Below are 27,990 nucleotides of genomic sequence, written 5' to 3'. Positions count from 1 at the left end.
AAGTGAGAATATTAGTTGAAAATTCACCGCTTTTTAAATTGCGCAATATTGTGTTTGCACATAGCGAAACCATCAAACTACTATTATATGTCGAGGAAATTCGAGTTGATGATTGATAATTCGAAGAAATGTGGGGGAGTTTTGTTGTTAAATACTGTTGTTTTATTTAAAGACATTGAAGGTATTTTCAGACACCATTGATCTGTATATTTTAGAATATCTTTAACTGTCACATTCAATTCCAGGCAATAAATACATTCATAGACGCCAGAGGAACAGACGAAGGAGAGACGTATGATATGGAAAGCAGACCCAGAAATTACGAAAGAAGAGTAAAACCAGCGGCAGTATGTTCAATTTCTTCCTAGTTCTGAATGTTTTCAATGAAACATATTCAAAGAAGTTGGTGTATACAACTAGGATTAATCCATGTTAATCTTGTTCATACTTAAAGAGTCTATATATTGTATTGCTTATTTTCTTTGTTTATTTGTTTTACAGACTGTGAGTAGAATTCAGCATGATTCTGAAGACCCCCTGTCATATACAGCCTTAAATAAGAATTACACAATTCCGAAAATGTCAGCAGAGGAAAGGGAACGTCGAAAGGTGTTAAAAGGTAAAATCAGTGTTCCGTGTTGAATTTGTAACAGGAAAGGAGAAATTGTAGAGCTGGACCAGGAACTGAACGTAGGACCCCAGCATCACTAGTCAGCTGCTCTATTGACTGAGCTATCCAGGCCATTACTATGAATTTTCATTTCCCGTGAGTCATTTTGTACTGCCGCGAGCCATGAATGGGGTCAAAAATAGTGCTGTGTGATATTACCGGTTAACCGGTGTATCCCGATTTCGTTCTTCACAATACGCATCGCGGTATTTTTTTGTGAATACCGGTTCGGGTTCGATATGCTATAAATTGTTACAAAACGAGTTATTTGCCCTTTTAAGATAAAATATGGCGGCAAGCAAGGTCAAGTTTGATTGGAAACCAGAGACATGTCTCATTGTCTGTCAGAAACGAAAAGAAGACAACTATTACATTAAAGCCCTTCATGTTAAAGCAGAATCTGAGTTGAGTATTACAACTTTATTCTTTAAGTTGGGCCAAAATAAAATTATAGTTTGTTTGGAATTGCCGCCCGCCTCACTGAAATACCCTCCACTCAAAAAATTTTATTGGCATAATATTGCAAATATTTTTTTTTTTACCGTTTTATCGTCTTACATTGTTTATTACAAGTTAGTTCGTTCGTCAAATAGCTTTTTAAAGTCGGGTTTGAGATCACATAAATTTAAATAACAATACAACGCTTCCTTCATAGTATTTATGATATAGCGATTATAGGTGACGATTTGACAAAATAAAAGCCGCCAAAATGTCAGACCAGGTTAGATTAGTGGATGTGAAAACATTCAAGCGTTGAAGAGCAGAACATGTATGCATCTCCATAAAAATAAAAGGTGGATAAAAATCAAATGGAATGATACACCGATACCTGGAAAGAGCTATTGTAATAGATTGCACATTGAACTTGAGAGGCTAAGTCCGTGATGTTCAAATTAAAAATTATTGCTCAGATCCCAGTTCAAAAATTACAAGGATAAGAAATGAAAAACGTCTGTCAGTCTGACAAGTCTGAATCGTAATGTTAAACAAGAGAAATGCTATGAAATAGACTGACAAAATTATTTAAAAAAGATTAAAATAGAAGTTTGACGCTGAAATTGACTTTTGATAAATGATCAGATATAATATCTGAATTGGAAAGATATATGAGTAACGTTCTGTGTAAATATATTTTTTAAATAAGACAAAAAAAATATAAATAAAATAAAAGGAAGAGGAAAATTAATGAATATCACCACTGTTCCTTGAGATTTTTTATTTTTTAATCATTTAGCTTCAATTTGTAAAAAAAAAAAAGAAATATCCCTCCCTTCCTCCTGGGTCTGAAAACCCCCCAGGCAGCAATTCCAAACAAACATTTTTTTAAGGATGGCCTTGTGCCACAAAAAAACTTGCTTGCCACTTGCTTACACACAACGCGATCAGGCAGTTGCAATATCAACTGGAGAATACATGTAATTTGAGTTTGTGTTTTCATTTAACATTGATGAAAAGCAAAATTTATTAAAATTTTTATGTTGTGATATATTGCAATACAAAATGAAATATTGCAATATATCGCGATACGATTTTTCAGCCGCGATACCCAGCACTAGTCAAAAATACGTGACATTTTGTGTACCACAGGTACATCTCACATGTATGCCTGGCAGGGCCCTAGAACTTGTGTCTTTGAGGTTGAATACTGTTTAAGGTGGGAGGAATGTAGAAGTTTGGGCTTTACGGACCATGGGCATCAGCCTGTATAGCTCAATGATTAGAGCTCCTTACTAGTAATACAGGGGTCAAAGGTTTGATTCCTGGTCTTGCCACATGTATTCTTAATATGCATTTCTCCTTTCCTATTACAAAGCAAATGAGAACTAGAGTAAACAGTGTCAAGGATAAATGTTTTTTAGAGCAAAGAATCATACAGTAAAACTCGGTTATAACGAAGTCGCTGGGACCAGTGAAATTACTTCGCTATATCCATTATACAATTATTGCTGTTTTTTTTAGGTCAATACAATGATTTAGTCATCAGAGGAGTACAATATACTTCGAAGATGGCTAAATCATTGTATTGACCTCAAAAAACAGCAATATTTGTTTTATTATATGATTCACTGATAAAATAATACAGCTCATTACTTGTTTGCATTTAATTAAGTCCTAGCCAAATACAAGAGAGAGGCAGAATTAAAATTTGAATAACCCTTACCAGTCGTATCAATTTGAAATGTTTTTTTTTTTTTTTTTCAATTTTAGTTGCCATGAAAAAATATATAATGTCAGTCTTTTTTATAGGATAGATTTCGAAAGGAAGAAGTATTATCAGGAAAAAATGACTGCCAAAAACTTTTTAAAAATACTGTATAACACACTTTAGGGAAATTTTAAGTCGTTGATCTCCTTCAATGGGTGAATTTAAAACGGGGTGAATTCAAATTACATCTCATAATTTCTTAAACAGAACTTAGATTGGGCGAATTTAAAATGGGGCAAAATTGTTCACAAGTTCAAAGGGCGAAAATAACACGGGGCGAAAATAACCCTGTATACAGTATGTTGTTCAGTAAAAGTGTTGGAGAGGGTCCCTGCATTCCCTCTTACCACCCTCACCCTAAAATATATATTCGTTTATGTTTTGTTCACATGAAAAAAAAAAATTATAGTCATTTAAATAGCTTTCCAAAACAATTTGTATCAATTTGGAATTTCCCAATCTATTTTTAGTTCAATGTATAGGAAATAAATCCTTGTATTGACCTGGAATGTCACGTGCAGGTCAATACAACATAGTATTTTTCTAACATAGTTTGATCTCAGCCAATCAGAGAGATGGAAATTATTCAATCATGTAATAAAATTCGTTATATCCGTATAAGGAATTCATTAAATTTATGTAGCTAGGGATCAAAAATAACTTCGCTATATCCGTGAATTCGCAATATCCGTGTTCCTACTAAACAAGTTTTACTATAATAGTATATTTTTGTTGAAGCATAATATGGCAAGCTTTCTTTTCATATGTATGCTGAAGCACATGTTGTCAGTAATAGTGCATTAAGAAAGAACTCAGCATTTGACAAAGAATTATTTTCTGTTTAGATTGTGGAATTGATACAAAGGGAATGTCAAAAGATGAAATAGCAGAAATTGTGGTAAGTTGAGCTCAAGCACTGAAGAATTATATTTAAAAAATCACTTCATTTATCAAAGTTTTGCACATAGAAGATGAATTTATTTATGATGAACTTAATGAAATTAAATGCAGAGAGCGATAGAGCTGTCAAAACAAGATGTAATAGAGAACCCTTATGACATGGACACACAAACAGATCAGAGCCAATCCAGCCAATCAGGAGTAGCTTCTCCTACATCTCACCAATCAAAAAGTGCATCACAAGAATCCATGTCATTGAACGAAGATAACCAGGACCTTCTGCAATCAGATGGTGCCTTACAGGATGGAAATCTGGCAATGGACGAGGATTCCAAACAACAGTCAGAAAATACAGGAAGCAAAAAGCCACCTGGTAGAATGAGTTTTAGATTATACACAGGACAAGAAAAATTAGAAGAGGCTTCAGATGTGAACAAGGACAAGACTGTTAAAAAAGAGCCAAAGACTGAGGAGTGCATTGCTAAAACATCTAAAGCACCTGAAAGTCCAGATCAAAATGGAGGGATGTTTGACAGGGTATTTAAAATTGATTTGAGCTGCACATTAAGACCATTCTTTTTTTCTTTTTTTTTGATATGAACCACTAAAATTTGTTTATGGCTATTTAAACTTTGGTGTGAAATAAGTACAATAAAAACTTTTTTACTTATACATTCTTTTCATTGACTATTGTTTCCTTCTATAGGTTGTCAGGACATGCAAAAAAGCTAAGGCAGCTGTTTTCAGGAACTTGACCCAAAAACGAGAGGCAACTCAGAGCCCTGTGATCATTCCAGACTCTCCAGAAAAGGTAAGATATGGCTTAATGATAAATAATCTTTAACAAAATATTCTTTATAATTTAAACCTGATTTAGCATGATTTAGGTTAATTATCAATTCTATCTAATATACATGATTTTTGACATGAACAAGCATTATGTGCTACAGAAAGTTCAGTATTTTTTTCAATACACTAGCTTTCTGTTCATAACACAATTTAAAAGAGACGCCCATAGTGTCTGAGGATGCTTGCATAAATAAAGGGTCAATATCTGAAGGTAAAGATTATTGATAATGATTCTTAGACATACTGAGGTATATTGTATCATTCAAGTTTTCTAGCATCATTCAGTGCTAATCGTTTGACAGAGGGAGAGAGGGAGAGAAACTCATAAATCACATTTTGATTTTTCAGCATTGACAATGGTTATTCTGAAATCATATATAATCAGTAATAGAAGCATTGAAAGTAAAATTTTACCCTATAAGAGATTGAGACACAGATTTGAGTGAACTATGATGCCTTGTAGGAGGAGCAAAGTGATGAAGACTTTGTACCAAAGGTGAATAAGAATTCCCAGAAGAGAACAATAGTGGAGAGCAGTGATGAAGAGGAACAACATTTTGTGAAGGAAAAACCAAAGGTAAGTACAAGTGTACTGCATATAAAAAAAAAATATAGCTTGTAGCTGTTCATTTTACCTTTTAATGAGAAGCTGAGAATTTAATTACTGTAAATGTATTATATTTTGTGTGTACAATATTGGGCCAAAATTAATTTTTGAACAAGTAAGCATAGATATGATTTAGCACATTTCTAAATATTCTTATGTTCTATAAATGTGCAAGATAATTAACATTGTACTTGAATTAGCAGAAGTTTTTCTCTGCCAAAAATGCTAAATAGAATACACAGCCAAATGTAATATGTGTACATTTTTAATTCACAACACCAACCTTTATAAGAAATAGCAAAAATAAATTTTCTTCTTTTAAAAGCATTTGTAATTGTGTACTAAGTGGCACCAGTATGCAACTAGCAAGTATTTAGAAATGATATTTTTAAAAAAAAGAATGTATTTATTTATAGACTCAGAATACAGTCAGTTCGAAAAGAATTAAACTGATGCCTTCTGGTACAGAGAAAGGGATGGACAGTCAGGAGGAACACAGATCTCCTACTGAGAAAGATTTGGAGTTTTTTAAACAGGTGAGGTGAAATTCTCACTTCTTAGCTTAAGACAATCTTAAGCAAACATTGTTAATAATAAGAGCCCACTTTCTCAAGACATTGATAAGTGAGACATACCTGTAGTTCCGTTTCAGAAGTTCAGTTAGGCATACTTATATCAAAGTCGTGAATGGGTTTAGATATTGCATCTGAATCATGTATCATTATACATGTAATGTTTTACAAAAAGAATTCAATGAAATGATGATTTAATATACCTCTTCTTTGTTTGAATAGGACCTTGCTGATAAGTATGCATGCAAGACACTCTCCACTGATCAAAATTTCAGGTAATTTACTTTATTTAAGATTACATGTAATGTACACACGTTTAGTCTTATGCAGGCCAAAAATACTATCTAAGAGATAAGTTAATATATGCCTTCTGTCTTTGAGCTATACATTCATTATAAATACCTCTATCTAGCGATTGATTTTATTTTTACTGCATCTTCATGTACATGTATATTCCGTTTCTTTTAAAACACAGGAAAACAAAGTCTTTGAAGGTGAGTAGAACCAGAGTTAAATCTTTAAAAAAAAATGGAATTAAAAATTCTGAATTTTAAAAAAAGTCCATTTTATAAGAGAGGAGTAAAGTGCTTATTGATGCCTAGGTTATAACTTCAAAATTTTGCGGCTAAAGTAAAACCAGTGCCTTTGTTTTTACAGAAAGGAAGAAGCAAAACTAGAACTCCTTTATATGCACCTGATGTTAAAGATATTGAAAGCTATACAAAAGTGATCCTGCAAGCATTTGAAATTTATCATCGGAAACTTTTCCTCCTCCAATCGAAATCATGCAATTATTTAGCGAAAGGGGAACCAGTCAAGCCTGGCCGACATATGGAGAAAACAATTGACATGAAAAGACGAGGTCAGCAGGAGGTGGCCATTACAACTTACATTGAAGGTGATGAAGATATTACAACTGAAGATCATGTGTATGGTCAATTCTCTGTGAATGAGAACCCCATTGATTTAATGGATGATGATGCAGTTCCCCACAAGGGGATTAAAACTGGACCAGCTAAGACAGAAATTAGACCTCTGAAATTGACCAAAACAAGAAGGAAAGTAAGTAAAGAGAAGGATTCAGTCAAAAACACAGTGAATATTATGGATGATGATGATGATGATTTAATGGAAGTGATGGACCAAAGTAGCCAGGTAGAGTTACCTCCTCTTGAGGGTCAGAAAGAGGACCGGGAGTTATCTGACTACTTTTTAGGACAAGACAGAGAAAATGATTCTGAAACCATTCATGAACAGAAACGTGTTCAAGACAGACACACTCCTGATATCTTGATTGCAGAGGAAACATTTCTGAAATTTGACAAAAAGCAAGGACCAAAGAAAAATGGAAAAGCTTCACAAAAAACCAGAAAACCAGAAAAGCAATTACAGTTTGATGTTCAAGCACTTAGAAATAGAGTAACTGAAAGTAAAAAGAATGATAAGGACCACAATAGTCAGTCTACAATATCAGAAAATATGTCACAAACCGGATTTAAAAGACATCATAGTGACATTAGTACAGCAAGTACAGATTCAACTTCTAGAATGGAAGAGGAGTTCATTCGAGAGTTATCTCAGAAGGATAAATCCATTAAGTATGGAACTTCACATCTGACCAGGAAACCTGGAATAATGCTGAAACCAGATGGAGATGTTTATGCTACGCAGATGTGTGCAATGGAGGAAAAGCATTCAAATAAGTTTGAATTCAATGAGGAAAACTCAAATACCCAGATGACAGAAAATTATTTTGATGTTGGAGGCATTGGTGATCAAACTAACTCGATCATTGTGAATGATGAAGAGAGTGTAGAAATGGCTGCTACAAAACGTGATGTTGAGAAAGAGGATCATGTAATTGAAGAAGTCATCACAGATGATTCAGAAGAGGAAGTCATATTTTCTGTTAAGCAACCCAAGGAGAAGGTACCAAGGCAAAAGGAAAACAGCAGCCAAGAAGGGGAGGTAAAACTCAACATAAAGAGAAGACTCGGACCAAAGAAAACAAGGAAGTTCCAGATAGCAGAGTCAGACGAAAGCTCCGACAGCCCAGTGTCCAATGAGGACAAGAAGGTGGAAAGAGATGTTTGTGTAGAAAGTGGTGAGGAATGGCTGTCTGCCAGAAACTGGACCATTAATAAACCGACTGTAAAAGCTTATACAAGGAGAACCAGAGCCAATGAATCTTCAGTAAAACCTGCTCCTAAGGTATCTAATCAATATTGTCCTAAGTTTTCATTGTATACTCTTGCCTTAAAACCACACACATACAAATCTCTTGTTTTGAAAACTTTTTTTTTGGTTTCTGTGTTCTAGGTGACAGAACTGGTGCCTTGTCCCATGTGTTATAGGAAGTTTCATTGCGACCACATACAGACTCACGCCGCCGAGTGTGAGGGAGAAATCAATGGTGAGTGTAAAGACAACTTCGAGAGTGAGTGTAAGAGATATGTCAAGGGTTGAATTAGAGACATCAAGGAAATATGATAGTTGTTGGGTGGTGTTAAAAACAAGTGAGAGAGGGGGAGGATATAACAGAAAGTGTAAGAAAAGGACAAGATTTTGTTTTAGGTTTGTATTGATTTGCTTGAGGAAAAAAATCAGGTATGAATTTATCATGGAAATCAAATCAATGGTGTAAGAGAGATTTTGGCAATGAGTGTTCTAGAAAGGATATTGGTGAGTCTAATAAGATAGAGATAAAGGGTATGATGGGAATTAAAGATGAGAGAAGAATCAAGTGCGAGTGTACAAGGATGTCCCAAAGTGAGTTTATAGGAGGACATAAATTAAGTGTATAAATTTATTTATTAATAGTATCTAAATTTATTTCTTTAAATGCGTATTTATAAAGTTATTTTCTTTATTTCCCTTACAGATGATGCCAATGAAAATATGGACACAAAGGCTGGGCAAAATCAAGGTACCTATATTCAGAGTATTGCCAGTAATAAACCGTGGGTAGATGAATGAGAACTGAATTATTATATATAAATCCTGTGCATCAGAGAAATATTGCACCATATTTCAATGCTTTCATACTCCTAGTAAATTTTTTCTTATTACCAGATTTAAAATTCTTTTAACAGAAAGAAAAATCTCTTAAACCCCATATAAGCAAAAATTTTCTCAGTATGATAACCAATGAAACTTACAGATGCAATCGAAAAGAAAGGGAGGTTGGTTATAAGTACATGTACCTCCTACCTGTGTATAGTCTGAGCATTCTTACCTGTGTTCTAAAAACTGCAGGGTCTTACCTGGAATGCTCATATCTAGGGGAACATCAGTTTCTTTATCAGAAGATAAAATTTTCAACAAAATCTGTAATATTTGAAATATGTTTCATAATATGGTATACACATATTTACACAAAATTTTTCTTTTCTTTTTTTCTTCAGAGAATCCATCTCCATCCAGAAATACGTAAGTTTTTATGCCAAAATGCAAAATGAAATCCTTTTGAAAAAGTTCAGTAAGTCATCCTAAGCAGCATAGAATGTCATTTACCAACCTATGAAAATTGATCCTAAGGAATTTGGTTGATATTTTACATAAGACCTAATATTAAAATAACATTTTTAGGTCACCTGAGTAAACTCAGGTGACCTATTGCTATCCGTTTTCGTCTGTCGTCGTACGTCGTACGTTGTACGTCGTTCGTAAACTTTTGAACATTTTCAGCTTCTTCTCTGCAACCACTGAACCAATTTCAACCAAATTTGGTACAAAGCATCTATGGGTGAAGGGGAACAAACATTGTGAATTTCATGATCCCTGCCCCCCTGGGGCCTAAGGGGTGGGGCCAAAACCACTAAAATTAATGCAATCTTTAAAAATCTTCTTCTTTACTCCTGGACATCAAGCAGTCAAACTGTTTGCATGATTGTAATCAGTATTGAGTCCTCTACCAAAATTGTGAAATTCATGGCCCTGGGGTCAGGGGTTCTAGTGCTAGGGCAGGGCTAAATAAGTATATAGTGAAAATGCATTATTTCTTTGAAAATCTTCTTCTCTGCTCCTGGGTATTAAATAAACCAACTAAGTAGATAGTTATGATGAGCAAGAGTGCCTCTACCAAAATTGTGAATTTTATGGCCCCAGGGTCAGGGGTTATGGTGTTAGGGCAGGGCTCTATGGATTATATACAGTGAAAATACATGATTTCTTTGAAAATCTTCTTCTCTGCCCCTGGGTATTAAATAAACTAAATAAGTGCATAGTTATGATAAGCATGAGTGCCTCTACCAAAATTGTAAATTTTATGGCCCCAGGGTCAAGAGTTCTGGTGTTGGCTCTATTGATTATATAGTGAAAATAGACGAATTCTTTGAAAATCTTCTTCTATGCTCCTAGGTATTAAATAAACTAACTAAGTGCATAGTTATGATGAGCAAGAGTGCTTTTACCCAAATTGTGAATTTTATGGTCCCACGGTCAGGGGTTCTGGTGTTGGGGGGGGGGGGGGGGGGGAGGAGGGGGCTCTATTGATTATATAGTGAAAATACATTAAATTTTTGAAAATTTTCTTCTCTGTCTCTGGGTATGAAGCAGATGAACTACCTTTATAGTTATGATGAGCAAGGGCCCTAATCTTGCAGAATTGTGAATTTCAAGGCCCCAGGGATTGGGGGGGGCGGCTCTACTTATTATATACTGAAAATAAATTAATTGTTTGAAATCTGCTCCTTTGTATTTATAAAACATTTATTTATTTTTTGATAGGCAATTTTAAGAGTGCCTTTTTAGCTCACCTGAGCCGAAGGCTCAAGTGAGCTTTTCTGATCAAAATTTGTCCGTTGTCTGTCGTCGTTGTTGTCGTCGTAAACTTTTCACATTTTCATCTTCTTCTCAAGAACAACTTGGCCAATTTCTACCAAACTTGGTACAAAGTATCCTTGGGTGAAGGGAATTCAAGTTTGTTCAAATGAAGGGCCAGGCCCTTTTCCAAGGGGAGATAATTATGAATTAGAGAAAAATTAATGGCAATTTTAAAAAATTTTCTTCTCAAGAACCACTGGGCCAGGAAAGATGAAACTCATGTGGAATCATCCTCAGGTAGTGTAGATTCAAGTTTGTTCAAATCATGACCCCCGGGGGTAGGGTGGGGCCAAAATGGCCGATAAAGTTTTACGTAGGAATATATAGGAAAAATCTTTAAAAATCTTCTCAATAACCACTGGGCCAGGAAAGATGAAACTCATTTGGGATCATTTTCAGGTAGTGTAGATTCAAGTTTGTTCAAATCATGACCCCCGGGGGTAGGGTGGGGCCAAAATGGCCGATCAAAGTTTTACATAGGAATATATAGGAAAAATCTTTGAAAATCTTCTCAAGTACCACTGGGCCAGGAAAGATGAAACTCATGTGGGATCATCCTCAGGTAGTGTAGATTCAAGTTTGTTCAAATCATGACCCCCAGGGGTAGGGTGGGGCCAAAATGGCGGATCAAAGTTTTACATAGGAACATATAGGGAAACATCTTCGCTAGCCAAGGGTTTCTGATACGCTACTCTCCTCATAAACCCTTGGCCTACGGTGTTAATAGAAATAGGGATTTTTTTCCAGAGTTCTGATTGGATTTCAGTACACCCAGGTTCAGCAATTGTTTTTTGTAAATGACGATATTTGCGTTCGGGATACATCTTCACTCTTTAACCTCGGAAATGAAAAACGCAAGTAAACAATGATCCGTAAGATAACATTCAATTCTATGAATAGCCATGGTGTCATCCAATATCTTCTAAATATGTGATTATGAATTTTTAATGAAGCTTCAGATTTGTTCTATAAATAATAAATAAACATAACTCAATTATTGCTTCTTAATTATTCTTGAAAAAACTTCGATTTAATTTTTTTTTAACACGTGTCTTTATTTCTGGCGATGACGCAATCTGTGCGTACCTGATAGATTCGAGATCACATGACGGAAAACAATCCCGTCTTTTGACTTCACCGTATGCCAAGGGTTTATGAGGAGAGTAGCGTATCAGAAACCCTTGGCTAGCGAAGATGATAGGGAAACCTTTTAAAATCTTCTTTTCAAGTACTTCAAAGCCAGGCTTCGTTATATTTATAGGGAATCATCCTCATAGTGTAGATTCAAGTTTGTTCCATGACCCCCTGGGGGGTGTAAAATTCAAGTGCCCCCCCCCCCCCCCCCCCCCCAGTTTACTTTCAGTTCTGATCTGTGTTTTTCCTAGCCAATTGCTCAGGTGAGCGATGTGGCCCCTGGGCCTCTTGTTAAAATTTGTGCAATGTGTGGACCTAGGGTCAGGGGTTTATTTCACAGTGTTAGGGGCACTACTGATTATTGCTGAATATTACTGATTAGTTGGAATGCTTTTTTGTTTCCCTACCTTGTGTATGGGTATTCAGTACCCCTGCGAGGTGATCATGAATAATTCATGAATTTCCTTGAATTTTTCATGAATTTTATTCATGAAATGTTCATGAAACGTTCATGAAGATCCTATGAACTTATTATTGGACATTTTCAAATCAATAAACCAAGCTAAGCAACTGCTAAGTGTATTGTTATGATGATCAATGGTGCTTCTTTCAAAATTGTGAATGCCATGTAGCATCTGGCTTAAAACATGAATCAAATTCAATAACTGGAAAGTTGTTGCAGAATGCTCAGGTGACCTATAAGGCCCGTGGGCCTCTTGTTATTTAACCAACCCCTTCCCCATTTGCAAGTATTGATTTTTGCCATTCTACTTAGCAAAGGGTGTACCCATTTTGTCAACAAAATTTTTCATTAACTTCTGAATCAAACTTTTACAGAATCTCATTTACATAATAATCTCTGTCTTAAATAATCAGTGTTTTAGGCTGAAAGTTTTAAACAATGATTTTATTGATAGCCAGCCTATTATATAATAAATACATTGGTTTACTAATTTTAATTTTAATATGTAGGCCTGGACAGTCCTGTATTGTGTGTCTTGAGCCACTACCACAAGGATTTGACGAGATTGCCCACCCTCAGTGTTTGGAAGAAGCTACACAAGCTCAGCACCAGGCCGATAATAAAATGTTTTACAACACGCAGGTGGAGGAGCCAAGGACTACAAGATCCAGGGGGCGGTCCCAACAAGTCAAAACAGCCAATCAAAAGACAGATGCAGCAAATCCATTTGTGTTCAATATTGATGATAATTGAATTGTTTAGGAAAGTTGAATGTAATCCTATTGTTATGATTGCTTGTTGATTTACATTAAATATTGTTCATTATTATTGATTTGAGTTTGAAATTAACACTGTAGCGAAAAAAGAACATAAATTGAAGATGACTAAAATTATGATAGTAAGCTTCAGTTTCATACAAAATCACAACAAAAATTTGAGAATTAATTTGTAATCATAAGCGAGTCTGATGTATTGTACAGCCTGTGAGTCTGATGTATCGTACAGTCTTGAAAAATGTCTGATTTGGTACATATATTTGTAAGACTCCAAGGTCTGATGGCGACGCCCAAGTCCGATGGTCTCGCCAAACCCCGATGGCTCGCTGTTGGTACGGACGCCAGAGTCCGATGGTCACGCCAAAGTCCGATGGCTCATTTTCCTATGAGATGCACTGCGCTAAAGTGCGATGGTCTGACACGCCAAAGCCTGATGGTGGGGAGAAACAATCGACGTTTGAGAGGTCACAATAATTCGACGTCAATCCTTGACGCCGTTTTCTTGCATTCAAATGTCATCATTTCCGAATTTATCCTTGCATACGTTTTTATTTATTTTGAGCATTGCTTAATGTTTCGGAGATAAAAGCATAAGTCCTCGCACACCTCTCAACTGTTTAGGGTTAGTCCTTTTAATTGCTTTGATTTAGGGTTAGTCCTCGCACACTAGTCGAGTTATTAGGGTTAGTATCGCACCCACCCAAGATATCTAGATAGCTATATAGTTGTTAAGCGTACACACTTTTCTGGCGATTAGGGTTGTTTCGCACCTATCTGAGAGATAATGGTTAGTTTTGACATGTTAATTATAAATACTTATTTAAAACCTTGGCATGGTGCGGCATTGTAGTTTGGCGCATTAATTAGTACTATGACGTCATAAACGTTAATTTGTTTTCAGCACCATCGGACTTTGGCGTGTCAAACCATCGGGGTTTGGCGCAGACTCTCGGACTTTGGCGTGAACATCAGACATTGGAGTCCCATTGCGCTTTGGAGTCCTACATATTTTTAATCAGCTATAACTTGAACCACATCATCCCAGCTTTTGTGGTTTACCTGTCTAGTACCAGGACAGAACAGTGCATGAGAGAAGCTAGTTTGGTGACCTTAATATTAATGTACTTTGAAACCACAATAGACCCATTAATTTATATTTTCAAGGAAATTTTAAATGTCAAACTTCAAGACAAATTTAAGGTTTAACTTCTTCAACCATGCAATTACAAACCAGTATTTTTTCTCAACCCAACAAAATTTGACCCCATGTTCAGAAATTACATGTTTATATTGTACGTACGCTGTATAGGTCAATGATGAATATGACTACCATTGAGTGAATTTGTTTTACTTTTATGTCTTACAAAGTTTAAAAAGAAGAATGAGTTTTACATTGGAAACATGACCTTTATGAAAGCAGATCCATATCCAGATATTAAATGTTATTGAGGAAGGTTCATGTACTACCAAAGCAAGTGAGTGTCTAACCGATCATAAGTGCAATAGATCAAATGATATTTCTTTGAATTTATGCCAATGCGGGAAAGGACCAGGAAGTTACAAAGGAAGTACATGAACATACATAGTGGCATTTCAGCTCTAGAAAAGAACATGTAAATAAGTAACATGTATTTTGTCAAAATAAGACAGTTATTAACTGTCACAGTGGCAAATTAATGACAAGGGAAAGAGGTATTTTACCTCAGTAATTGTCAGTCTTTGTCAGTAAAAGAAGACTAACCTAAAATGTTTAATGATTAGTGTTAGGCTTTCATACTAGATGTGCTTTTGTTATCCCAAGACCTGTTTTCTAGCATCAACATTACTGATCTTATGACCTTGACCTGGAAGATTGACCTCTGGTCATAAGCTACATGCCATACTGTGTCAAGAGTGTTTCACAAACACAATCCTGTTTTTATTTGTTTTATTTATTTTTCCTTTATTCTGCACCCTTCCAAATTCTCCACATTCATCAAAAAATAATGTTCTTTCTAAATGAAATCCGGAAATACGCCATTCCGTGTCTGAATTTTACAATCTCCAGATACGCCCCCTCATTAGCATACAATTTTAGCAAGATGGCGGAAGGGAGAAACGTCGATAAAGGAATATAAACAAACATGAGTATTTTTAGATACCAAGGTGAGTTTGGAATTTGTTATCTTTTACATAAGTATTAACTTAAGTGTTGACAAATTGCGATGCAGTATGATTTTGATTATCAGGTATGCGACTAAAGAATGTGTCCTCATTTATTTTTGACAGTTTGTTAAAGATGTCAAATGGCTGCGGACTTTGATACTCAAAACCAAAACAAATTATCGTACTATTCGTCCACAAAATGGAAAGGACGTTAATTAAAAAGAAAAATGTACCACAATGAGATTAGATATGTGTGATAGTTTACCGCCTACCTCCATCATAACATCGAGTGGGAGTTTGCTGGAGGGTAACCATGAGTCGGATATTTCTGTTTTAAAATCCAGGGTTCGAAAGTGCAATTTTGATGAGGATTCAAAAAAGCCATGCTTTTCTGATATTCCATCTTCTCCTGAAAGTGGTTCTGAACATGAGTTTTGTTCAACAAATTTCACTGATCAAGGAATGTGTTCACATTTATCTAACTCAGGAGAGAGTGATGTTCATTCAGATTTTAAAAGGTCAAAAAGTGAAAATGGAGTTTCAGAATCAGATATTACCAAGCTAGACTGTGATGCAAATGAACAGAATCTCAAGCAAAATGGTATAGCCAAATCACAAAGTGATTCAAACTTTTCCAATGTTAAGAGAGCAGATGCAAAGGAGCTGAAATCTGGACTTCTTATATCGCCGATTTCCCTCACTCAAGATTTACCCATAACTGTTGGTCAAGAAGATGATAACCGTCTTAGTTCAGTGTTGGAAAAGATCTCCACACCACTTGTTTATTTGCCAAACACTCGCCAACTTGTTACGGAAACATCTAAAGATAGCATCGATTCAAAAAGTGAGACAAATTTAGATGTGAACAATGTTACAGAGACAGGAAGTGAAGAGGACAGTACCAGCATCTGTGACAAATGGAAACTGGTGAATTTACAGGACACCTCGAGTATTGGAGAAACAGATTCCCTGTTAAGACTTAAAGATCCAGATCAGCTCACCTGTAACAGTTTTGACCTGGAGGGATCTTTCCACAGAGTCCAGACCGGAGATTCTTTATTGAGGACGTTTAACGATGCTTCCAGTTTGTCTAGCTTGAGCACCTGTACTGATTTCTCAGTTTCCGCAGTGTCAGTAGGCGATGATGCAAGTGATGGGACGGGCATGTGTTTAGACACAGGTGACGGGAATTTCATTGAGGTTAATCTCCATTCAAGGAATTCATTTGATCGCTGCAAAAATAACTCATCAGATAGTGGGATTGAAGAACAAGGAGCCAAACCAAAGAGAAGAGGCATCTCAGGATTTTTATCAAGGTAATATATATATTATCTATATATATCCTTATCGTTAAAAAATGTCGGAGTTAAAGTTCATAATAAATTTAATAATAAACTGTTAAAACAGGAAATTATATAAAAGGATATTATAAGTTTCTCACTGAATGACAAGAATGTGCAAACCAGTACATTTACGTCTAGAGGAAGCTTTTACTTTAAATAACTACCTGTATGTAAAATGTCATTGTATGTGAAGCATGTATGAAAATACTAAAGAAATACGTGCTTTTGACAGGGGATTATTTTCACGCAAGTCTAAGGAGGAAGAGGAGGACCAAGGCTGGAAGCTTTTTGGGCGGGTCCCACCAAAGCAGGGTGTGGTCAAACCTCCTCAACAGATCTCCAATGAATATCAACAACGAAATGCTCTTCAGAACCCCAACCGGACCAAGAAGTCTGACGTAGAAGTCATGTCGACCACAGCGCTCATTCTGGAGAACAGACCACAGTAAGTACAAAAGATACTGGTCCATTATAATTAATTAAATAAACAAGCAAACATGGACTGCCTGTATAGGTCATGGAAGGGAAATGATTGATTCTGTTGGGATACATGGATATAGATCTATATAGCGTGATATAGTTACTTGCAGCAGGGGTTTGCCTGACAACAATATACATAAAAGCTAGATCATTTTTTCCCCCAAATGAATGTTATTAGACATTACATGTATTAATTAATCAATCTAATTTAAGATTTTGCCAATTAAGATGATGTGTTTCTGTCTAAACAAAAGGGGGAGGGGGATAAATTGTTTAAATTTGGGATGCACTCAAAGAAACTGACCTGTTAAATTTGTATTTATGTCATTCAGTGAAGTACCAAGTAAATAAAATTAAATCTTTAATGAAGTATCCCTGTTTGTTTCCTAGAAACTTACCCACAAAAGATCCAGAGGAGGCTGAGAGACACCGGTTACAATATGAAGCCATGATAGAAGCCGCTAAAAAGAAAGGTACAGTAAAGCATTCTTTTATTTTATTTCAGTCAGAAATGTTGCCTGCTTTGCCCATTGTATTATAGTATACCTTGTTGAAATAAAATTTAAATATGTTTTGATGGTGATTGATAAAAAAAAAAAAATACAACTTACTAACACTTGACCCGTCTACAAAAAGAAAGTAGATCAGGTGAGTGTATATGATTTAAAGTCTTCCTCATTTTTAAACTTGTTGAAATTCATGGATATTTATAGGTTAGGTAAATATATAGTGTTTACTAAAAAGAGATGTTAGCTGATGCATAAAAAAAATTGGTTTATAAGCATTGCTGTGTCATGAAGGATAGTGACACATGATCTTGACCTGTATTTGATGTCAATATGTAACCACAACAATGTTTAACATGAATTTGTCTGAGTTAGGTGTAACAGTTCAAGATCGTACACAACTGACAGGAAACTCGCATTGTAGAAAAACTATGACAGACATAATAGTTCCTGTTTGTGTCACAACTCGACAATGTACTAAGCAGAACATTTATTTACTTAGTTTTGTTTTGTCCCATTTAAGTTTAAAATGAAAACATTTTTTTTTAAATGGGAAATAATGAGTGTCCTTAGAGAAGTTCTCTTGAGTGTATAAAGTAAAAGGGTGTATGAATTGCTATACTGATACATGTGCTATGATTGATGAAGGAGAATGAATCATTCAATTGAGAATGAAGAATAGGCATGATAATTTTCAAGATATATCTAAGTGACTGATATTAAGAAATAGCTTTGATGTCTCCTCTATTCAATTTGGACAACAAAAACATGCGGCAAAAGAAAGAGAAAACAAATTAGGCACACACCACGATATATTTATTTTAGATAAAAGATGAGGCATGATGGTCTAGGTGTGTTACTGGTAGATATTACTGCCTTATTGATAATTGTATAATTTATTTTAAAAAACAAAAAAACAAAAAACCCTAAAAACAAAAAACTGAGAATTACTTAAAATGATTAAAATGCCTTTTATAGTTTTATTATATTATAATTTATTATAATCATTATTTATATTATAAAATATTGTGTTCGTTGAACCTGCGTGCTCGTATTTAAACAAAACTATAGAAATAATATTAATTTAAATTTCCCACATCATGAGAATTCTGCTCTGTTTTCTGTTCTATTTCTGCTCTATTCATTGTATATTTTATCTGCTGACTCTGCAAATCAAAAAAATAATTGTCAGCTCAATTTTTTTTCACTCTTCACCTAAAAATTTTGCCTACCAAAAAAAGTAATAATATTATTATTTAACTGCTTGCCCCCTCGTACTTCTTTCATCAAATGTCCAACGAACTAGAAATCAAATTGTTGTAGCCTTAATAAGTTTCGTTTTCTCAAGGTTTTAGGGTATTATACTGAGTAAGTTGCATTTTGCATTAACATTTTGTGTTTGGTTAACAATGTCATACAACCAGTTGTACAGGTATCAGATTCTTGCACCTGGATACATTGATCTTACAGAGTTAGCTATTGTATCAGGGAATGTCCTGTCAATGTCATAAATCAAAACAATAGTAACCTCAGAATACACTAATGCTAGGTATAAGTGTATTAAATCTCATAGCTGGTGTAGAAAACTCCCCAGAAAAAAAAATGAATTGACCATTGAATGTATTGCTGCATGTGCTAAAAGGTTTCAAATAGCTTGAAATAAGTCACTGTTCTTTTATAACAGTATAAATCAATTTTAAACTGGAGTCCAATTTCTCTCACAGCTAGGAGTGTTGTTTCAGTAAGCAACAGGCCACTGAACTTTTAATGACCAAAGACATTGCCATGTACAGTATTTCAATTGTTGACCTATAAAAGGGTCTCACAGTCTGTAAATAATTCATATATTAATAGCAACTTTGGAATTAGGTCTTTCAAGAAAATCAATAGCTAGGTTTTGTACATGTACATATATGTAAATTTTGTATATTCATGCACTTCAGATTGAACAGGTTCAAAATCAAGACCAGAGAAGGAATTTAACAATAGATGTGATTATCTTCATGGTACATTGTACATGTATTGTATTTGTAAATTAAGCCATGGTTGTCAGATTTTTGTGTATTTTAGCATCTGAGTAGAAAGATTGGCCTGAGGCATTGAACAACCATCCAATTTAATGTTTACTTGGTAGTGAATGTAGTTTCAGTATTTGTCAAAAACAAAAATTTCAAATTACTGTAGATGTTTTTGTTGTCCTTGAGTGGTCCAAGTTAGATGCCTGAGGGTTTGGTCATATTTCAATCTGAAGATTTTATAAATAATGATTCAAGGAAATATAAAGAGAGCATTTTTTAAATTTTCTCACAGAGAAATAAAAAATAAACAAGTTTTTCATTCTTCTGAGTTATCATTTTTATGAAATATTCCTATACACTGTGGGGGATAGGGTTGAATGTTAACCAAGGAATGTATTGGTAAATAAATGACATGAAAAAAGTAATGCTAAAGTATGCATATGACAGACATCTTTTTATACCTGTAGGATTTTGTTGTTGCTATAAATAGACAGTCATTCAGTCTAAAAATATTGTAGAATCATAACTGTCATAATACAGCAATGTTCATTGATTTTGTGGATTAACTTGACCTATGAAAAATCATCCCAATGAATGATTACTTGTCTTTGTATTAGTTTAATAAACATTCAACATTCTCTATAAAGGAGTTATGAAAGAAATGTTCCCAGAGACACAGGAGTTTGAAGTTTTTATTTTCACTACTTACCAACATAGGCACCTGCAAAATTATGATTTACACTGAAGGCCACAAAAGGGTTCTAATGTTTACACTAAATAGTATCGTAAAAAAATATTTATTGACTACACATATTATATTTTGAAGTTAATCCTTTATGTTTTCTAATTTCAGAACAAAGGGATATAAAGTTGAAAAAGAAACTTCAACAACAACAGTTAAAACAGGAAGACCAGATGCTGCAGCTGTCTAAGCGCTGGGCGTCGGAGATTCTGCCAAACTGGGAGTCCATGTAAGTCAAAGCAGAAAATAAACAATAAGTCAAGTCAATGCTGGCCAGTGGATATTCTGCCACACTGGGAGTCTATATTAGAACATACACAATCTAGTCCAAACTGGGCAATAAAGACCCTCCATGTAAGTTACATATAGAATCACTATAGTGAAAATGATGAGGGGCTGAGATTCTGCCCAACTTGGAGTCCTTGTAAGACATATCAGTGTAAGTCATATTGATGATAGTACATGTACAAGCACTGTAGAAGATACAAAGGGATGTTGAGATTCTGCCAAATTGGGAGTCATTGTAATTTGTATCAGTATACGTTAGTTTTAATCCCTCTAGTCCAAATGCTGGGCTACAAAGACCCTGTCAAATCATGTCCAATCAGTCCATGTAAGTCATATTAGTATATACATGTCTGTACAATCACTCTTGTTCAGGAACATAGAGTTTTGAGATACATCAACTCTTGCTGAAGACTTACTCTAGATTTAGATACTCTGGTACTAATCAGTGATGGTGCTGGCATTGTGGAATTTCCCTCTTCCCCTGTCAAGAATAAACTGAAACTGATATTTTAATTGATATAATCATAAAATCAATCCCCACTGATTGCTTAATTGAGTTGGTTAATAACACAAGTAGGCATACTGATAAAGAACAAGTAATATTATCTCTGTTTGGAATTGATTTTAAAATTATGAAATGTTAAAATGAAATTACAGTTTTCCAGTGCTGTATACTTAATGATAAGATTATCAATTGGAAACCCACTCATTCAGAATGATTATTATGTATACAATCATTTATTTTAGGAAAAGTTCCAAGAGAACCAGGGATATGTGGTGGCAGGGACTACCAACGAATGTCCGAGGGAAAGTCTGGAAGTTAGCCATCGGAAATGACCTCAACCTCACCCCAGGTATTCCTAGAAAAGATTTCAGGAATGGGGGCCTTAAAACTTAGACGAGCTCACTTTTGATCTAACTTTTCCACTGTTAATTCCTTTGGAAAAAGTGAGGCTGAGAGCCTGAGAACAAAAGTGAGCTCATCTAGCTTTTATGACCTCCAGCCCTGATATTCCAAAGAAAAATAACATAAGTCACTTTTGTATTTTCTTTGAAATTTGCTTTTGAATTTTAAACACCGTTTAGGAAGGAGAAGTGAACCACTGTGTTACTCTGAAATTTTATTATTTTTCAGAGTTGTATGAGATTTGTGCCAATCGAGCTGAGGACAGAATCAAACAGACCTGTGATTCAGACACTGCATCAGTCACTGAAAGTAGGTCATACAGGGTGATTCATCTCTAATTAAGACTAAATTTACATTCTAAACTCAAACAGGAGACATTTTATTGAAGTTTATCAACTTCATTTGAATACACTACATGTACCATCATAATAATGCAAATGATTAAATAATTAAGGTAAAATTAATGATTGTGGTTCATTATGTTTGAGAAGAAACAAATGGCTGCTCTGATCAGTAATTTACATGTTACTACATTACACAGGTGTTCCTGAGGTGTCGTGTACCAATAGAGAGTCTAGTGTAGAACTCATCAAACTAGATATTTCACGGACATTCCCTCAGTTGTGTATCTTTCAAAAGGTAACACTTACATTATTTTAAGTTGATATTATAATTGAAACAAAGTTAGGAGGAGTACATGTTAAGTGGCACAATATTGTTCTCTAATACCTATCACAAAAAAATTAAATAAATTGTGCTTTCATTCTAAATAATGTGGCAGAATTATTAAGATGAGCTTAAGAGGTATCCTTAATTTTGTTCCTTTTCTTCAGATGTGACATAATTTATGTGTTACTTTTAGGGAGGACCTTATCATGATCTTCTCCACAGTTTATTGGGTGCTTATGCCTGCTACAGACCAGATGTTGGTTATGTAAGTAAACCCCTACCTCAACACCTAAGAAATAAATGAAACCCCTAAACATTTGATAAATTTCAAAACATGTATTATACTACATAAATGTTTTATTATACCCCCCGCAAAGCCATATAGGAATCACCTTGTCCGTCTGTCCGAACAGTGTCTGTCTGTTCTGTCCGTCTGTCCGTCCGTCCGTATAGCTGTCCGTCTGTCTGTCAATCTAATACCATATCTTTCACAAAAAAATTAATACACTAAGATTGCACATGACCTAAGGGTGTGTCATGACCTTGACCCAAGGTAATTTGGGGAAGTTCAAGGTCACTGGAAGAAAAATTTCATAATTCGTGTCCGGTCCATAATTTTGGTAGGTTCTCATTTCACACAAAGATTGCCCATGACCCAAGGGTGTGTCATGACCTTGACCCAAGGTCATTTGAGAAAGTTCAAGGTCACTGGAAGAAAATTTTCAAAAATCATGTTTCATACATATCTTTTATAGATAAACTTGGTAGGTTCTCATTTCACACAAAGATTGTGACCCAAGGATGTGTCATGACCTTGACCCAAGGTCAATTTGAAAGATGAAGGTCACTGGAAGAAAATTTTCATATTTCCTGTCCGGTCCATATCTTTCTTATGGATAAACTTGGTAGGTTTTTATTTCACACAAAGATTGCCCATGACCCAAGGGTGTGTCATGACCTTGACCCAAGGTCATTTGGGGAACATGGTCACTGGAAAAATTTCAAAACATGTATTATATCTTTCTTATGGATAAACTTGGTAGATTTGTCATTTCACACAAAGATTGCCCATGACCCAAGGGTGTGTCATGACCTTGAAAAAAAAATGGTCACTGGAAGAAGCAACATTTCAGGTCCATAATTTCTTTAAACTTGAAGTCATGTCACACAAAGATTCTGAACCAAGGTTTCAGTTTGACCCAAGGTCATTTGGGGTATATTTCACTGGAAGAAAAATGAAAAAGCTACGCTTTTTTGGATAAACTTGGTAGGTTCTCATTTCACAAAGATTGTATGACCCAAGGGTGTGTCATGACCTTGACCCAAGGTCATTTGGGGACGTTCAAGCTCACTGGAAGAAAAATATCAACTTTTAGTCCATATCTTTCTTATGGATAAACTTGGTAGGTTCTCATTTCACTGAAAGATTGCCTGACCCAAGGGTGTGTCAACCTTGCGAAGATTATCTGGGGAAGTTCAAGGTCACTGGAATAAACATTTCATAATTTGCATTGTATTTTTTAAGAAAAATTTACTTCTGAAAAACCCAGCGGGGGGTATTTTGTCCCGTTTGGACAGTTCTAGTTTTATTTTATCACAAAAGAAGTTTTTCATAAAAAAAAAAATTGAAAGCAACATTTCAGGTAATGATTTCTTGAAGTCATTTTACAGAGTTCTCTCCAGGTTTCAGTTTAATCTTATTTGATATTAATAGATTGAAAAAGCTATGCTTTTTTCAGTCTATTACACAAAGTATATGACTACGAGCAGTTTAAGACAAATAATTCATTTGCTATGTGTGATTTTCAGGTGCAGGGTATGTCTTTCATTGCCGCTGTTCTGTTGCTGAATATGGATGTAGCTGATGCCTTTATCTGCTTCGCTAATTTACTGAATAGACCCTGTCAAGTAGCCTTCTTTAGAATTGATGAAGCTATGGTAAGTTAATAAGTGCCAGCATTTCCTCTTTGATGGCATATCATGTAATCAGAATTGTCTTTCTTTTGAGACAAATTCATAGACAAAATTCACTTGAAGGATTATAAACATTTAGAAAGTACATCCATAAATACCAATTAAAGGCATATTAGATACATGAATATGACAAATTATGAAACAAACTTAAAAGGTACATAAATATGAAACTTATCAAAAAGATACATGTAACTTAATAAATATTGTAGACTTCTGATTATTCTTTAAAAAGATAGCATTATTTGCTTACTGTGCAATTTGTATGAAAAAGGAAATTAGCCTTTATCCATGCAAAAGCTTGTACGTGAATGATAGTAGATCTGAGTAGTATTAGGCTTTGAATTTCAACCATTTTATTTTCAGATGAAGTTTTACTTTCAAACATATGAAGAATTCTTCAAAGAAAACATGCCTGCATTGTTTCGTGTCTTTAATCGAAGTAATGTTACACCTGACATATATCTCATAGATTGGTAGGTATTGCAGTCCTGTTATTTTCTCATGATAACGAAGCTTTTCTGTATTTTCAATGTTAGATTGTTACATGTGTTATGTTAAATTTTGAGATCAATGAAAATTTGTTTTATAAAATAATTATGTAAATCTCATTATTTTTAATCTCTACCATTCAGAACAGTCGAAATCCGTTTTATGGCATGTCCATTCAAAAGGCCGGTAAAAATTATGATGTGGGATAACATTTCAAGAAAATTTCAACTGTTTTATTTTCAGATGAAGTTTTATTTTCAATACTATGAGCGTAATGCAAATTTAATAAAAGTCGGGATGGGATTGTTAAAGGTCACAAACACAGAAAAAATGGCCGCATGTTGATATATCCAAGTAAATTTGTTATAACAAAGTCATAAAACATGTCATTTATGTCCTGTTAAAGACTCTTCTATCCCAAGAAAGGAAACTTTTTAGAATAAAGGCTATTGAAAATAATGAGGGGCATTTTGATGCTGTTATTCATATGACTTTTTCAGCGTCAAAATAAGGTACAAATCTGGTTTGAAAAAGTTTGACTATGTAAATCTCATTACTTTGTCAGACCAAATGTCTGACAGTGATTAAAAAATTTCGACAAGTCTGTACCAGGGGGGAAAAATTGTAATAATATTTGTTTTATCAGATTTCATTACATCTATAAAATTTTACAAGAAATTTTGCTTGGATCCCCCAAAACTTCCTGATAACCATTGGCTGTATTTTGATTATACTAACAAGTATTACTGAAAATAAAAAAATGGTTCAATACTTAAATGTGCAAGTAGAATTATCTTTCTTTATAAATGTAACTATTCCTGGAATACATATGAATATACAGAGCCTTTTATATGCAAGAATTTTAATGCAGATGCTCCTTGATTGATTATACTTTTCATTTCCTTTCACTAAAACCAAAAAAAAAAACACAACATATTCTTTATCTAGCCTTCAAATCTTATCCAAATAATTAGATCCAATTTTATAAATATAAAATTTTATTTTGGACCTAACATGTTGCGGATTTTTTTGTTTTTTAGGATCTTTTCCTTGTACAGTAAATCTCTGCCATTAGATATTGCTTGTCGGATCTGGGATATTTTCTGTAGGGACGGAGAGGAGTTCCTATTTAGGACAGCTTTAGGTAATAGCCTTCAAAGAAAACACTCGTTAACTTTGTCTTAATATACTGTATACAGGGTTATTTTTTACCTTTCACATTTGGAAACAAGTTTGCCCCGTTTTAAATTCGTCCAGAAAGATTTTTGTTTAAAGTATTATACCATTTACATGTACTTTAAATTCGCCCACTTCTGACTAGGGCGAAAGGGGCGAAAATAAAACAGGGGTGAAAATTTCCCTGTATACAGTAAATGTTTTATACTGGCACTAGCAGTTGAAGACAATTGTAAAACAATGTTAACAGACAGTACAGTAAAACTCACTTTTAACAAAATGCCAGGGACAGGCAATTTTGCTTTGTTATAAACAATTCATTATATCCACAAGTTATATAACTTATTGGGAATGAAAATCAATTCATTATAAGCATGTTTTACTGCACTTATTTTTTTGTATACACAGTATTGAAGTAAAATTGAATTAAATATGAAATTTAAAGAAAACCAAGGAATAAAGATTGTCAAATTTTATATAGTTTTGAAAAGTTGAATATCATTTAGAGATGAAAGAGATGGTTTGGCATTAATAGTAGTTTAGAATACTTGATCTCATTCATTTTTGTTAATAAGATGTAATTAATTTGAGATTTTAAATAAAATCACAACTTTGATTTAGAATACAAGAAAAGCGAGTGCTAGTTCCTTTAATGCCACTTTATGTTAAGTCCTACACCATTTTTTATAACAAACTAGCTTTGTAATGGTATTTTCTTTGCTTTTTACAGGAATTTTGAAGCTTTATGAGGACATTCTTATCAATCAGGAATTTATTCTTCTGGCTCAGTTCCTGACTAAACTCCCCGAGGACATATCCAGTGAAAGTTTGTTCAAATCTATAGAAATGATCAATATGAACATCGATAAAAAGAAATTCAGTCAAATTCTGGCCAGTAAAAAGGAGCAGGGCAAAACTGACCAATCATAGCAATCTGTCTGCTTCTGAGTGATCATGTGACATGGTTGTCCACTTTCTCTGTTGTCAATATCTGGAATACTCAAATCATGTGTCTGTCAAAGTTTTATTTCATAAACATGTTGTCTAGTCAAGAGGAAGACTAGTAAAAATATTTTGTGATATTTTTTCATAAATTATCATTTTGTTTAATTTTGTCTTGTTATTTGTTAGAATTACACATACAGGAAAGAAAATACACTTGTATTGACAGACCACAGACAAATTTGATCACAAAAAAAATTTGCATTTGAAAATTTGGAATTGTGTCCCAGAATCATGAGACAGTCTTGGACATACAAGTAAAAATTTCTGTCTCACATAAAATGAAATATTTGTTGTAAGATCGACTTTTAAAAATGAACAACACGTAAAGGAAATCAATTTTAACAAGAGGCCAGTGGACCTTATAGGTCACCTAAGTATCGTGTAACAACTTTCCAACAATTGAATTTGGTTCGTGTTTTAAACCAGAGACCGTGAAATTCACAATTTTGAAAGAGGCACCATTGTTTATCATAATTATAAACTTAGCATGCTTACTCTATTTACTTAATACCCAGAGGTAGATCAGAGTACCAAAGAGAAAATGCACTTCCACTTTATAACCAGTTGTGCACTCCACCCCAAAGGAACCAATGACGCTGGGGCCACAAATTTCAAATTTTGGAAATTTGATCATAAAATGGGTGATTAATACCAAAGAGCAGATTTCAAAGCATTAATTTATGTACCCCCCCGACCCAAGGGGCATGAAATTAACCATTTTGCTAGATGCACCTTCTTCATCATAAATATATATACTTGGATCAATGGCATAATATATACTTGGATCAATGGCATAATATCCAGGAGCAAAGCAAAAGATTTTCAAAGAATTAATGTATTTTCACTATATAATCAAAAGTGCCCCCCCCCCCCTGCACAAAATGTTAAAACCCCCAACATAGGGGCCATTTTCACTATATAATCAATAGAGCCCCGCCCAAACACCAGAACCCGAGCCTGGGGCCGTAAAATGCACAATTTTGGAAGAGGAACTCTTACTCATGATAACTATGTACTTACCGGTAGTTAGTTTATTTAATACCCAAGAGCAGAGAAGAAATTTTTTTAATGTATTTTCACTATATAATCAACAGAGCCCCGCCCTAACACCTGAACCCCTGACCCTGGGGCCATAAAATTCACAATTTTGGAAGAGGCATTCTTGCTCATCATAACCGTTTAATTAGTTAGTTTATTTAATACCCAGGAGCAGAGAAGAAGATTTTCAAAGAATTAATGCATTTTCT

General features: G+C 34.5%; 2 protein-coding genes across 2 annotated transcripts; both read left to right on the top strand.

The window, feature by feature from the left end:
- The first annotated feature begins 159 nt into the window (after positions 1-159).
- LOC134253779 (uncharacterized) lies at positions 160-13,018 on the top strand. Its single transcript, XM_062736365.1, has 14 exons — positions 160-347; positions 502-619; positions 3,722-3,774; positions 3,888-4,313; positions 4,483-4,587; positions 5,089-5,202; positions 5,649-5,768; positions 6,027-6,079; positions 6,280-6,298; positions 6,462-8,015; positions 8,124-8,217; positions 8,686-8,730; positions 9,209-9,233; positions 12,735-13,018. Exons 1-14 carry the CDS (start codon positions 300-302, stop codon positions 12,976-12,978), a joined length of 3,018 nt encoding a protein of 1,005 aa, XP_062592349.1. The 5' UTR covers positions 160-299; the 3' UTR covers positions 12,979-13,018.
- A 2,010-nt stretch (positions 13,019-15,028) lies between these two features.
- Positions 15,029-26,848, top strand: LOC134253799 (TBC1 domain family member 12-like). The gene is made up of 13 exons (XM_062736387.1): positions 15,029-15,146; positions 15,270-16,462; positions 16,722-16,934; positions 17,360-17,442; positions 20,347-20,464; positions 21,271-21,377; positions 21,659-21,739; positions 21,972-22,069; positions 22,293-22,364; positions 23,909-24,037; positions 24,437-24,546; positions 25,603-25,706; positions 26,469-26,848. The coding sequence occupies exons 2-13, from the start codon at positions 15,384-15,386 to the stop codon at positions 26,666-26,668; spliced, it is 2,394 nt and encodes a 797-aa protein (XP_062592371.1). The 5' UTR covers positions 15,029-15,146; positions 15,270-15,383; the 3' UTR covers positions 26,669-26,848.
- The last annotated feature ends 1,142 nt before the right edge of the window (positions 26,849-27,990 follow it).

This window comes from Saccostrea cucullata, unplaced genomic scaffold (assembly GCF_032062105.1).
Source record: "Saccostrea cucullata isolate Sc308-1 unplaced genomic scaffold, CSIRO_AGI_Scuc_v1 ctg112, whole genome shotgun sequence".
Taxonomy (NCBI): Eukaryota; Metazoa; Mollusca; class Bivalvia; order Ostreida; family Ostreidae; genus Saccostrea; species Saccostrea cuccullata.
This window is presented reverse-complemented; position numbering and strand designations above follow the sequence as displayed.